Raw genomic sequence first — 11,765 nt, 5'->3', positions numbered from 1 at the left:
CATTGAAAAATATTTTAAAATATTGTATCTACCACATATTAGTTTAGAATACCAAGAGCTTTTGGAAAAATACTTGAGAGTGCCGAATATAACTTAGCCTTTTAAAATTATCCAAGACATATTTCAATGACCTTATTGGTACAGTCTGCTTCTGCTTAGCCAAATGAAAATGATCATACACTTGAGATGGTTTATTGATACTAGGGATATAGATACCTAACATATTTCATATCAGGGTAAGCTCCGATTTCATCATCATTACCATTGATGTATAAATAACACTCATACAGTAAGAAACACGACAAGAGACGAATGGCATTTTATGGACCATTTTTGGAGAAACACCATCTTGGAAGGGCAGATACAAAAAATTGGCAGTGTGTCTGAAAATTTATCAATACAACGAATAAAGCAAGCTCCAATAGTGTGTGAGCCTTACATTATTGAAAGCAAAAGCATCATACTTCAGCAGGCATCCAGGTCTCGGCATGGAGGTGGCTTTGGGTCACTTAATAGAGTGGTATTCCCTCCTTCAGGTCCAGACTTGATCCGCTTGGGATTTTGGGTGCCATGCTAAATAATACCGGGGAAAAAAAGGATTTAAATTCAGATCATGAAATAATGAGAATCTTAAACATGAACACAAAGAACAATAAAGATATTCCTGGTTGATATTCTTACCGGCGGCTTCTCGCCCCTTCTCAGTTGCTCTACTATCTCAACTACTCTTGTCGGTGTTACATCTTCCTGGAATGAACATAAAGCAAGACACGTTAAGGTCCAAAATATTTCAGATGGAAACGCAATGACCATTACAATGATTAATACATGAATACATACATAGTAGTTATAGGTATACCCTTCGGATCCGTTTGAGTAATCAGCCACTGTAATCATAGGAGCATTCACACAGCATCCCTGCATGAAAACAATATATTCAATCAATCGTGCTTGTCTGATCTCTGGCAAAACTGGATAACATGCATGCACCCATTTTTAGATCACATTGTTCCTGGAAATGTGGTAACTTACTTGTAGGAACTTCTTTTTTACCGAGTAAGATGTTAGTTAATGTACAATAAAGTTAGTTCTAGATGTTTCTTTTAGATTTTCCTCAATAAACTTGAAGTAATTCAAAAACAATCCAAGAGATATTCTTCAAAAATATTGCAGCTGTACAGGATTTACAATGTAACAGTCACATCTGTATCAAGAAATAGTCATCATTAATTTGTACTTAAATCACGAATTTTGAACGTTAGTTGATTCAAGATTTTATAAGTACAAATTGGTAATCAGAGACATGCAAGTGCTTCCCCAGTATTATTCTCCAATTCATAAAATTGCTAAGAATATATTTTCCACCAATACAGCACAATCTCAGTGCCGAATCTAATTAAGAAACATATAAATCTCAAAATATTGTTTAAAAGCTTACCATGCATTCCATTTCTCCAACAGAAAACAAACCATCCTTTGTTACTTCTGTAGATGAGAAATCCAAAGAAATTAATTCTTAAAACAAACATCATTATTTCCACGTGTCAAGAATAAAATGAGGTCACTGGAATGTAATGGGAGAAACACAAGAGTGATGACTGACCATTGCGCTTCACCCCCAAGTGCTTCAATAAAGCTTCTTCAATCTCTCGTGAGCCACGTATCATACAAGGTGTTGTTCCACAAACCAATAGATGGTACTTCCCAACCTAAGAAACCACACCAATTTTATGTAGACACACTTAATATTGCATTATTGAGGGTAAGTAAACATGGAAGTGTTAAATCATAATATGAATTTTACCTTCGTCCGGTTAAACATCGAGTAAAATGTGGCAACCTCATATACTCTAATTGGAGCAACCTCAATAATCTTTGCCACCTAAGAAATTCACAATACAATTAATTATTTAAATATTTAAATAACTTCTGGCTAATACATGGACATACAAATATAGAGCATGTATTCGCTGCATCTTAAAATTTCAAATATCAGTTTGGCCATGGCATTAGTTTCGGAGTTTAATTATAAATCTATGGTAATTGGAAGATAAAAGTTACAAAATGAATCCTTTGAGCATGAGACCAAACATACTGCATTCATTGCTGAAACTGGAAGCCAGCCTCCATGCTGCTGCTGTGCAAGATCCAGCAGAGGGATGACTGCAGATTGCTTATAGTTGGATGGATAGTGGGATACAATCTCCTTAACCTGTTTTCACAGCTTAATAATATCAGAATGTCCAATAAAATATGCGACATGCATCCAAAAATGCCACATTACAATGTACATATATTGAAATGTAGATTTATCCTATCTCTTTGGCACGTTGTAAATTTGCAATGGAATCAATCGATAAAACATTAGCCCATGAACTCTACACTTAGTTAAATTGTCTGATTCAGCAATCTGTTCTCACATATCTGAGCTAAACTGAGTTTCATAGTTCAAAAGCCACATTTGCTAAGGTAACAAACTAATCTATATACTTTTGTACTTTGGACAAGCAATAAAGTAATGTAGGATCTCACTGAAAACCAGGAAGCAATGGTAAGAATCCTATAAATTAATGATTAAGTAACATATGCCCGCATCATTAAACAAAATTATCTTGACAAAAACAAAAAACGTACTTTAAGAAGATAATCCATAGTAAGATCACTCTTAAGGATTTGCCAAGCAGCACGATGCATGTATCGATCATCTCTCAAATTGTTCTGACCCAATGTGTGTTAACGAGGATGAAAGGCATCTTAGAAAAAAGCCTAAATTATTCTATGTCCAAGCAATGTTGACAGGGATTAGAATAGATGACACAGGAACTCACTTCACCTAATGAGCCTCACATTTCTTGATTACCTATTGAAGGCTCAAAATCAAGCCTGAACATTTCCCTCATACAATAGAAAAGGAAACAGTAAAGCACACTTTTAATCCAGCAATGCATGGCATCTAATAACATTTCCCATTTTCTTCTTTTTAATTAAATTACATTGTAATAGACTTTGCCTCAGTGGCATAACAAGCACATAAGATGTATAGGTGAAAATACACTACATTCAGGATTTACAGTCGTAAAAGACCATAAAATCCAAGGCATATTCTCATTCTTCCTACTAAATAAGGGTGCCAAACCAATGCCCATTAACCATCAAGCTCTCAACCCCAGAAAGTTCTCTTATTATGCTCTTAGCCTACCATCCACTTAGCCTACCAACAGGGTAGCCTTAAACATCCACTCTTACACACAAAATCCAAAAAAAAAAAAAAGCAAAAAGCTTCAGACACTACAGATTCAACAGAATATATCACAAAAGAAGGACAATTGGAAAAAGGAACTTCGGCGATTGCTTCCCCCGTTCCACATTTTTTGACACCGTAGGATGAACTATATAATCTATCCCTCCCCAAACCCGTGGGAGCCTCGTGGACTAGGCCGCCCTTGGACGAACGACATTGACATATCATCACATATCAGACTTCCTTTGTCCTAAACGCCTAACCAGTAAGATTAAAGAACATTCGACTTGGGGGGGGGGTCATTTCAGGCTCTATAGTTACATAATGATAACCAGTCAATTCTGGCAACAAACAACATTCGAATTCTTTAACTCCAGAGCATTGAAAAATCACCTTCTCTTTGTTGGCATCCGTGAATTCCCATGGAAGGTCTGGATTGTTATCTGGGGAGTCAATGTGCTGCCCAGTTCGTAAAGATCCACGCAGTCAATAACCATTGTATGAAACATACTGATGCAATAAAAGGTGAAATTTTTTAAATTTAAACTGAAATAAAGAGAACTTACGTAGTTCAGAGCCGTGGAGAATGCCCTTGACGGCTGCAGGTGAAGAAAAGAAAAGAAAACCAACGAAATCACGAAAAGATGTCAGCTAGGGGCTGGACTAAAAAGTGAAATAAAAGCGAATTCGAGATATAAAAATGAAGCAAACCTGGCGAAAAGTTTGACGGATCTCATTGAAATGCTTCGCAGCGAGGCGCGCGAGCATTTTCGACGACTGGTTGGAGTTAGTCTGAGGAAGAAAGAGATCGGAGTTAGGGGCGGAGACACTCGACCATGAGCCTATGCGACACAGTAAAGCGAAAGAGGTATAGGAGAGGTGGCAGAATAACGACCGTTAGATCATGTCAAAGGATCTGAATAAATGGGCTTTCATTTTGAATTTTTTTTTGGTATTAATCATCCTGAGCCTTCAATTGTGGACTTGGACAAAAAACTGGGTTTTGTGTGGCATGAAACCGGCCTAGGCTCAGCTACTATTTCATTGTACACTTCAGTCTCTGTTGCCTTTGGACTTCGGTCAAACTATGGGGAAAAATTTGACCAAAACAAAGACAAAAAAATGTAACTAACAGCAAACAGGGTTAGATGAATCTAACGAAAAGAATTAGTCACTTATGACATGGTTTAAATTCTTATTAAGAGAGATGCTCACATTTTTGTGTCTGACAGTGTTTTGAGCAAAATCCTTATCTCTCTTTCTCTTTATTTATATGTGTTGAATCTTAATAAAACTTTATTTTTCTGACCAACACTCCTTTTCATAAATTCTATTGTAATCCCATCGTTTCATTTCTCAATCCTCACCGTCTTTTCATACCTTAGCATTCCTTTTTTTGTTTGTTTAATCTCTCAAACTTATTACCTTCATTGTTTTGATGTGCATTCTTCTTATAGGGACCTAGACATTTGCTTTAGTAAGGTTACTTGGTGCCACCATAGTACCCAGACCATTGGCTGAGGATGACATTTGTTATTTTAAAGGATTCCATCACTTAGTATTTAAAATATTAAGATAAAAATATCATCAAAGCATTGGTGACAAGACTAATAAAAGTACCGTTTTTTTATTCTTGTTAATTTGTAGTTTCACCTATTGTGGTTGAAGAAAAAAATAATAGAAGTTACACAATACATTAATTTTTCTGTGCGATTGACATTTTCTTGGACAAAACGTTTATAATAATGTCCTAGTTATAAGATTTATTGTGATATTTGTTCAATCATTCAACCCAATAAAACGTGAGGTAACAATTTAGAGAAAAAATTATTCTAAAAACAGAAATAATATTGAAAGAAAAATCAAGAAGGTAAAGAACATTAGTTAACACAATATCAGAAGGAAGTATTACTTTTCCTGAAACAGAAGCAATAGAATGCAACCCTATAAGTAGATTGACTAAAATAGGAGAAATAAATTCATAGGATTAACACAAATCTAAAAAACAACACACATGATAAGTAGCCCTCGAACAAGATACAAGAAACATCCTTATTTTTGTTTAGATCTTCAGAACTGCCAAATTCCTTTTCCAAATGGCAATAATGTCCCTTTTTTTTTTTTTTTAATCAGGGGCATTGAATCTAAATCTCCATAAAATGAGCTTTCAGTTGGAATTGTGTTTCAAGGTAGTTCCCAAATTCTGGGAGTCTCAACACCCAACTCTAATACTCCTCCGGTCCTAATTATAAGACCCAATTGACTTATTTGAGGAGATTAAGGAAGTAAGTTAAGTTGGTTATTTGTAATAAATAAGTGTTGTTATTCCTAAAATATCCTTGCTAATTAAGTATATTGGCTAAAACTATCATTATTAGAAGGATTATCTTGGAAAAAAATACATAAATATAAGTAACAAAATGGATTGGGGTCTTATAATTAGGACCAAATAAAAAGTCAAATGGGGTCTTATAATAAGGACCGGAGGAGTACCATTTAACCAAATATTTTGAAAATGAAAATGAAAATGAATCTAAAAAACAACACACATGATAAGTAGCCATTGAATAATATACAAGAAACATCCCTATTTTTGTTTAGATTTTAAAAACTGTAAAGTTCCTCTTCGAAACAGTGATAATGTCCCCTTTTTTTTCCTACTTGGGTCATTGAAGTTCAATGCCCCTAAATCTTCATAAGAGGAGTTCCCAAATTTTAGGAGTCTCAATACCTAACTCTGATATCATGTAACTAAATATTTTGGGAATGAAAATAAAAAAAAAATACACAACAAACTCTTTAACTTAATCATAACTAACTTAATAGAAATGCTATCTATCCCTTGATAAACCAAACCACAAGATGATTTGGTGAGTGAAAACAACCTAAGTTGTTTAAGAAGGTCAAAGATTATCCCATTGTACATTGGGATTTTTATCAACAAGGAATAAGGGCACTTAATGTCACCCAAGTGTGAATCTGCAGCCTTATTATAAGATCATAGCGCCATTCCCCATTCAAATCTTGAAGAGCTTTAATATTCTTTCAACTACTTAGAGTTCATCTAACAGTCCACGATGGAAACTTACTAATGATAGAAGCTTCATGATGAAGTCTACGTATAACATGCTTTACAGCCAAAATGTGAACAGCAATAAGAACTCATGGAGGAAGATTTGGAAATTGCCAGTTCCTCAAAGATGCAAAACCTTCCTCTGGATCTATGGGAGAGGCAGGTTACATACAAATAATCTACAAATCGTGCGAGGGATACACAGTCATTTGAGTTGTGATCTTTGTGGGGCTACATGTGAACATCCACTTCATGTAGGGGTGATAATATGGGTGAACCCGCGGGTTGCGAGTTGGCCCATGGCGAGTTAGGGTCAAAAGGTGCGGGTTGACAAAGGCCCATGTAATGGTGGGTTAGCTTTTAGCCAACTATGGTGGGTTGACGCCAACCCACCAACTATTATTTTCTTTTTTTTTATAATTTTTTTAATTTTAAAATATTTTTTCTTATACAATATAAAGAAAATGTATTGAAATTTTTACTTTTTCTTCAAATATTTGATTGAAAACACCAAATAAATGATATTGGTATTTTTTAAATTTTTTTAGACAGGATATAAAATATAATATTATAATGATAATAATTAATAAAATTTGAAAATATAAAAAAAATGCGGGCTAGCCCATGGCGGGTTATGCGATGTAAGTTAAAAAGTTTTGTTTGCTAGCAGGTTGACTTTTAGCTAACCCTAACCTATCATTTTTGACGGGTTAGTAGTTTGGACCTGCGGGTTTAACCCATCTTATCGGCTCTAGCTTCATGCATTGCGTGATTGTCAAATAGCATGTGCTTGTTGGGAAGCACTTGTGCCTAACCAGGTTAAGCTCAAGTTCTTTGATAGTAGGGATTTCATAGAATGGATTAGTTGGAATAGTGGTCTAAAATACAGAGTCTCAAAAATCCCTTGGTGCACTTGGTTTGCTGTCTTAGCTAGGCAAATTTGGTTGAATAGGAACGATGGGGTTTTTAATCGGAAATCAAAGGGAAGTCTCTCTATTATTGCCTAGTCAAAGTCCATTATTGTGTGTTTGAATGCTAGTGCCAATGGCTCTATTACTCAAGCACGGATGACTTGCAAATGGCAACCACCTTTGGTGGGATGTGTCAAATACAATGTCGATGGAGCAGTTAGAAATGGGAACTTGGTGGCAGCATGTGGTAGTGTGGCTAGAGATGACGAAGGGCATTGGCTTGATGGTTTTATGTTTCATATCAGCAAAGACAATAGTTTTCATGCGGAAGCTTAGGCTATGTTTTGGGGTCTAAAAAGAGCATGGGATATGAATTGGAAATGGGTCGTCATCAAAACTGATTGTCGAGAGCTTGTAAATATTCTAGACACGGGCTGGCATGATGACCACTTGGAAAAGGATCTTCTTGCTAAGATTCAAGGATGGCTTGGAAAGGATTGGGATGCAAGCTTAGCGTGGTGTGGTCAGGATGCAAATATGGTGGCTGACATATTAGCCAAAAACTCCATGAGTGTTGCTGAGGGAACAAGCTTTCTTTAGTCTCCTCTTGATTTTGTTGTTAATCTTGTGGTGTCTAATGTAGCTTAGTATTTTTCTGCTGCTCGTCATCAAAAAAAAAAAGAAATCTGATTTAATTTATTAAAATTTACTAATTCGTAGTAATTTTAAAAATAAAATATAGGAGAGAATATAGAATTTTTAAATAATTTTAATTTTTATGATCCTCTCTATGAATATCAGTCCCTATTGGTCTTTTTTTGTAATTCTCCCTAAATAATGCAATAATTTTTTGGAATATGAAAATATGCTACTAAAGACGCGCAGAAGCAAGCTTCACAAAACGCAGCTTGTGAAGTAGAGGGAAAGTCTAGCTATCATAACGGTCTAAAGGGCACAGAGCCACGTGGCATTAAATCGTCGAAAGCGGCTTTTATGGCGACCCTTTCGGAGTCATTACGCCATTCATTTTATCTCCTTCTTGTGCTCTCGGCCTGTACTTTTCTTTCCTCGTTACATACTTATATTATATGGATTAGATTTCTAAGTTTACCGATTACCCACTTTGCAGCTGCAACCTAATTTCATAAAAATCGTTTAGAATCCTTCTTTGTACGTTACGTCCAAACCTTCTTTGTCTGCTAATTAATGCGTAAACTTGAATTCCCATAACAAAGTTTTCCTACTGGCAAATGTGAAATGTATATCAGCACGAACATTTAGAGGTAGAAGAAGGAAAAAACAATAAGAAAATGGCGGACAAGGAAGTGTTCATTGCTTCACTTGACCAAGGAACTACCAGCACTAGGTTCATGATCTACGATCGCTCGGCTCATGTTATCGGATCGCACCAGGTCGAGTTCACTCAGTTTTACCCAAAAGCAGGGTAAGTAATTAAGCAATGATGGTTGTTTCTGTTTCAGATTTCTCCGCCCTTTTTTTTTTTTTTTGGCTTATAGAGTCGCTCATTCTGATGAATAATCTGGTGTGGTAGATGGGTGGAGCATGATCCAACAGAGATCTTGGAGAGCGTTAGGGTGTGTATTGCGAAGGCGCTGGACAAGGCGACGGCTAATGGATTCAATGTGGATAAAGGATTGAAGGGTATTGGTCTGACCAATCAGAGAGAGACGACTCTGGTTTGGAGCAAATCAACTGGTCTTCCTCTCTACAACGCCATTGTTTGGATGGATGCTCGTTCCAGTTCTGTTTGCAGGTGCTTGTCTGCTTCTTTTTGCGCTGAAGTTGTTTGCAAAATGTTCTCATGCAATTTATAAAGGAGGAACGCACTTATTTTCATGCGTGTTTCCGTGACAGAGTTGTGCCATTTTAATATACTGTTAACACATATAACACGTATCAGAATGAACATTACATGGCTTGGATAATAGCTAGTGGTGGTTCCAAAAATTGGAACAAGACCAAAAGAAAGTAGAAAGAAGAACCAAAAAAAAAAAAAAAAACAGTTGTTTTTTCTTTGGAAGTATATCGCACTGGGGCTAATTTAAAGCTTAAAATATTAGGATTCATTTATGACACGCATAGTAAGAATATTATATACGAATGAGGGTGATGTTTAATGAATTATTAGTACATGACCGTTTGTACATGTATAAATTATTAGTCTGACTTGTCTTACTGTCTTTTTGTCCATGTTTAATGAGGTCAAATTTTGAATCATTATGTAACGTTCCTCTTCTTGATTTGTCTGTTTTTTTCTTGGGTGGCATTTCATTAATTTTTGTTCTCAGAATGGTTGGGTCTTTTTATTTTGGAATAGAAAATTGGAGCAGGATTTGCCTGGTGGTAGAATCCATTTTGTGCAAACTTGTGGTTTGCCCATAAGTACATACTTCAGTGCCACTAAACTCTTATGGTTAATGGAGAATGTGGGTGCGGTCAAGGAGGCTATAAAGAAAGGAGATGCTCTGTTTGGAACTGTAGACACCTGGTTGATATGGAACTTAACAGGGGGGTTGAATGGTGGGTTGCATCTCACTGATGTTTCAAATGCATCAAGGACAATGCTCATGAATCTCAAAACCCTTAACTGGGATGAACCAACATTGAAAACCCTTTCTATTCCAGCAGAAATCCTCCCTAAAATTGTAAGTAACTCTGAAGTCATAGGAAAAGTCTCTACTGGATGGCCAATCGCCGGTATCCCAATTTCTGGATGTCTAGGAGATCAACATGCTGCAATGCTTGGACAAGCTTGCCTTAATGGTGAGGCTAAATGCACTTATGGCACAGGTGCTTTCATACTCAAAAATACTGGCCAAAATATAGTTCGATCAAAGCATGGTCTTCTTACCACCTTAGCCTTCAAGCTTGGTCCCAAAGCTCAAACAAACTATGCTCTGGAAGGATCAATAGCTATTGCTGGAGCTGCAGTGCAGTGGCTCAGAGACAGTCTTGGAGTAATTAAGAGTGCTAATGAGGTAGAGGAATTAGCATCAATGGTTGACTCCACAGGGGGGCTCTACTTTGTTCCGGCTTTTAATGGCCTGTTTGCTCCATGGTGGCGTGATGATGCTCGTGGGGTTTGTATTGGGATTACAAGATTTACAAACAAAGCTCACATTGCTAGAGCTGTGCTTGAGAGCATGTGTTTCCAAGTGAACGATGTTTTAGATTCAATGAACAAGGATTCAAGTGAGGAAAAAATGAAGGAGTTTTTGCTGAGGGCTGATGGTGGGGCAGCTGTTAACAATCTTTTGATGCAGACTCAGGTTTGAACTGTTTCCATTTTAACTATTCTAAAGTTATCTCTTTTTAGCTGATTTTAAATAAACATCTCCTGATCTCTGTCTTTTGTCTAAGTGTATTTCATAATTCATACCACCTACAAGTTCTGAAGATTTCACTTAACATCTTGTTCAACTTTGTTTGCTTAATTTTATCTCTTGTATCCTTTTTTAAAAATAGTAGCTTTCCATTATAATATCTCATGTGAACGTCTTGAATGCCATATTTGATATCTTAGAACCTAACGAATTCAACTATACGAGATATATACCATAGAACGTGAGATCACAATGAACTGATAAACTTTTTTGGCATTTGTCATGTTATTAGTCCTTGTTAGTAACCAATAGTATTCTTCAAAATGAGCAAGCAGCAAATTTCCTTAGATCTTTTTATTGTCGTTAATGGCGTACAGGCAGACTTGTTGGGAAGTGCTGTGGTTAGACCAGCTGATATAGAGACAACAGCACTAGGTGCAGCATATGCTGCGGGATTAGCCGTTGGTGTATGGACAGAAGATGAGATTTTTGCTTCAGATGAGAAGCGAAGGAGATCCACGATTTTTATACCCAAGTTAGATGAAGAACTGAGGAAGAAGAAGGCAGAGTCTTGGTGTAAAGCTGTTTCTAGAACTTTTGATTTGGCTGATCTATATTGATGATTATAATCAACTATCTATTCTATATAGTCCCTATCTTTGTAGCTTATTTTCTTATCTTTTTCTTCATCAGCCTATTACCCTCACAAGTCAGATCTAGACTGTTATGATTCTCTTAATCTTTGTGAATAACTGCAGCAACTAGCTGGCATTGAAACTAAAAGAAAATGTTCTGGCCAAGGATTTTTTTTTCCTCCATGCTAAAACATCACTACGACTACCATTTTATGTCTTCTCAGCATTGTATTAGACAAAAATCTATCAGAAGAATTTTAAGCTTATCTGGTGTATCATACTTTTAAGGATAAGCCTTTGCTTGAACGAGTGTGACAATTTTTTAATGTGCTTTCAAACCATGAACATATGAATATGTTGAGACTTGTTATGTGAATGATTCAAAAGGAGCAGCCATCTATGATGTTGGAGATGAACCTCAAAAGGATCGACAGGAAAATTAACCCTTCACTATTTGACTAAGCCAAAGATCGTAGATCTCAGTTATAATTTAAAGAGTAGAGCCTCATCAAGCTTCAGCGTCTCACTGAAAGACTTAGTGATTGCTTAAAACATAATTAA

At 36.2% G+C, this 11,765-nt stretch overlaps 2 protein-coding genes across 2 annotated transcripts; one reads left to right on the top strand and one right to left on the bottom strand.

The window, feature by feature from the left end:
* Positions 1 to 209: 209 nt before the first annotated feature.
* Positions 210 to 4,079, bottom strand: LOC114735627 (NADH dehydrogenase [ubiquinone] flavoprotein 2, mitochondrial). Its single transcript, XM_028923325.1, has 10 exons — positions 3,953 to 4,079; positions 3,808 to 3,840; positions 3,635 to 3,700; positions 2,096 to 2,212; positions 1,805 to 1,882; positions 1,604 to 1,709; positions 1,439 to 1,485; positions 841 to 918; positions 682 to 747; positions 210 to 573 (listed from the first exon to the last, which is right to left on the bottom strand). Exons 1-10 carry the CDS (start codon positions 4,007 to 4,009, stop codon positions 466 to 468), a joined length of 756 nt encoding a protein of 251 aa, XP_028779158.1. The 5' UTR covers positions 4,010 to 4,079; the 3' UTR covers positions 210 to 465.
* Positions 4,080 to 8,483: 4,404 nt separating this feature from the next.
* On the top strand, positions 8,484 to 11,362 carry LOC114735625 (glycerol kinase-like). Its single transcript, XM_028923324.1, has 4 exons — positions 8,484 to 8,669; positions 8,778 to 8,999; positions 9,564 to 10,515; positions 10,947 to 11,362. Exons 1-4 carry the CDS (start codon positions 8,536 to 8,538, stop codon positions 11,187 to 11,189), a joined length of 1,551 nt encoding a protein of 516 aa, XP_028779157.1. The 5' UTR covers positions 8,484 to 8,535; the 3' UTR covers positions 11,190 to 11,362.
* Positions 11,363 to 11,765: the final 403 nt, after the last annotated feature.

This window comes from Neltuma alba, unplaced genomic scaffold (assembly GCF_004799145.2).
Source record: "Neltuma alba isolate B1F8T4 unplaced genomic scaffold, ASM479914v2 tig00013242_pilon, whole genome shotgun sequence".
Lineage (NCBI taxonomy): Eukaryota > Viridiplantae > Streptophyta > Magnoliopsida > Fabales > Fabaceae > Neltuma > Neltuma alba.
Note: the sequence above shows the minus strand (reverse complement) of the source record. Positions and strands in the feature narration are given on the sequence as shown.

Excerpts from the sequence above, each read along its gene's own strand:
- LOC114735627 (XM_028923325.1), bottom strand. The coding sequence starts at position 4,009 with ATGCTCGCGCGCCTCGCTGCGAAGCATTTCAATGAGATCCGTCAAACT. Across the intron at positions 3,701-3,807 it reads TCTCCACGGCTCTGAACTAC|CACATTGACTCCCCAGATAA; the intron begins GTAAGTTCTCTT and ends CGAACTGGGCAG. Across the intron at positions 1,883-2,095 it reads CAGTTTCAGCAATGAATGCA|GTGGCAAAGATTATTGAGGT; the intron begins GTATGTTTGGTC and ends TGAATTTCTTAG.
- LOC114735625 (XM_028923324.1), top strand. The coding sequence starts at position 8,536 with ATGGCGGACAAGGAAGTGTTCATTGCTTCACTTGACCAAGGAACTACC. Across the intron at positions 9,000-9,563 it reads CGTTCCAGTTCTGTTTGCAG|AAAATTGGAGCAGGATTTGC; the intron begins GTGCTTGTCTGC and ends ATTTTGGAATAG. Across the intron at positions 10,516-10,946 it reads ATCTTTTGATGCAGACTCAG|GCAGACTTGTTGGGAAGTGC; the intron begins GTTTGAACTGTT and ends AATGGCGTACAG.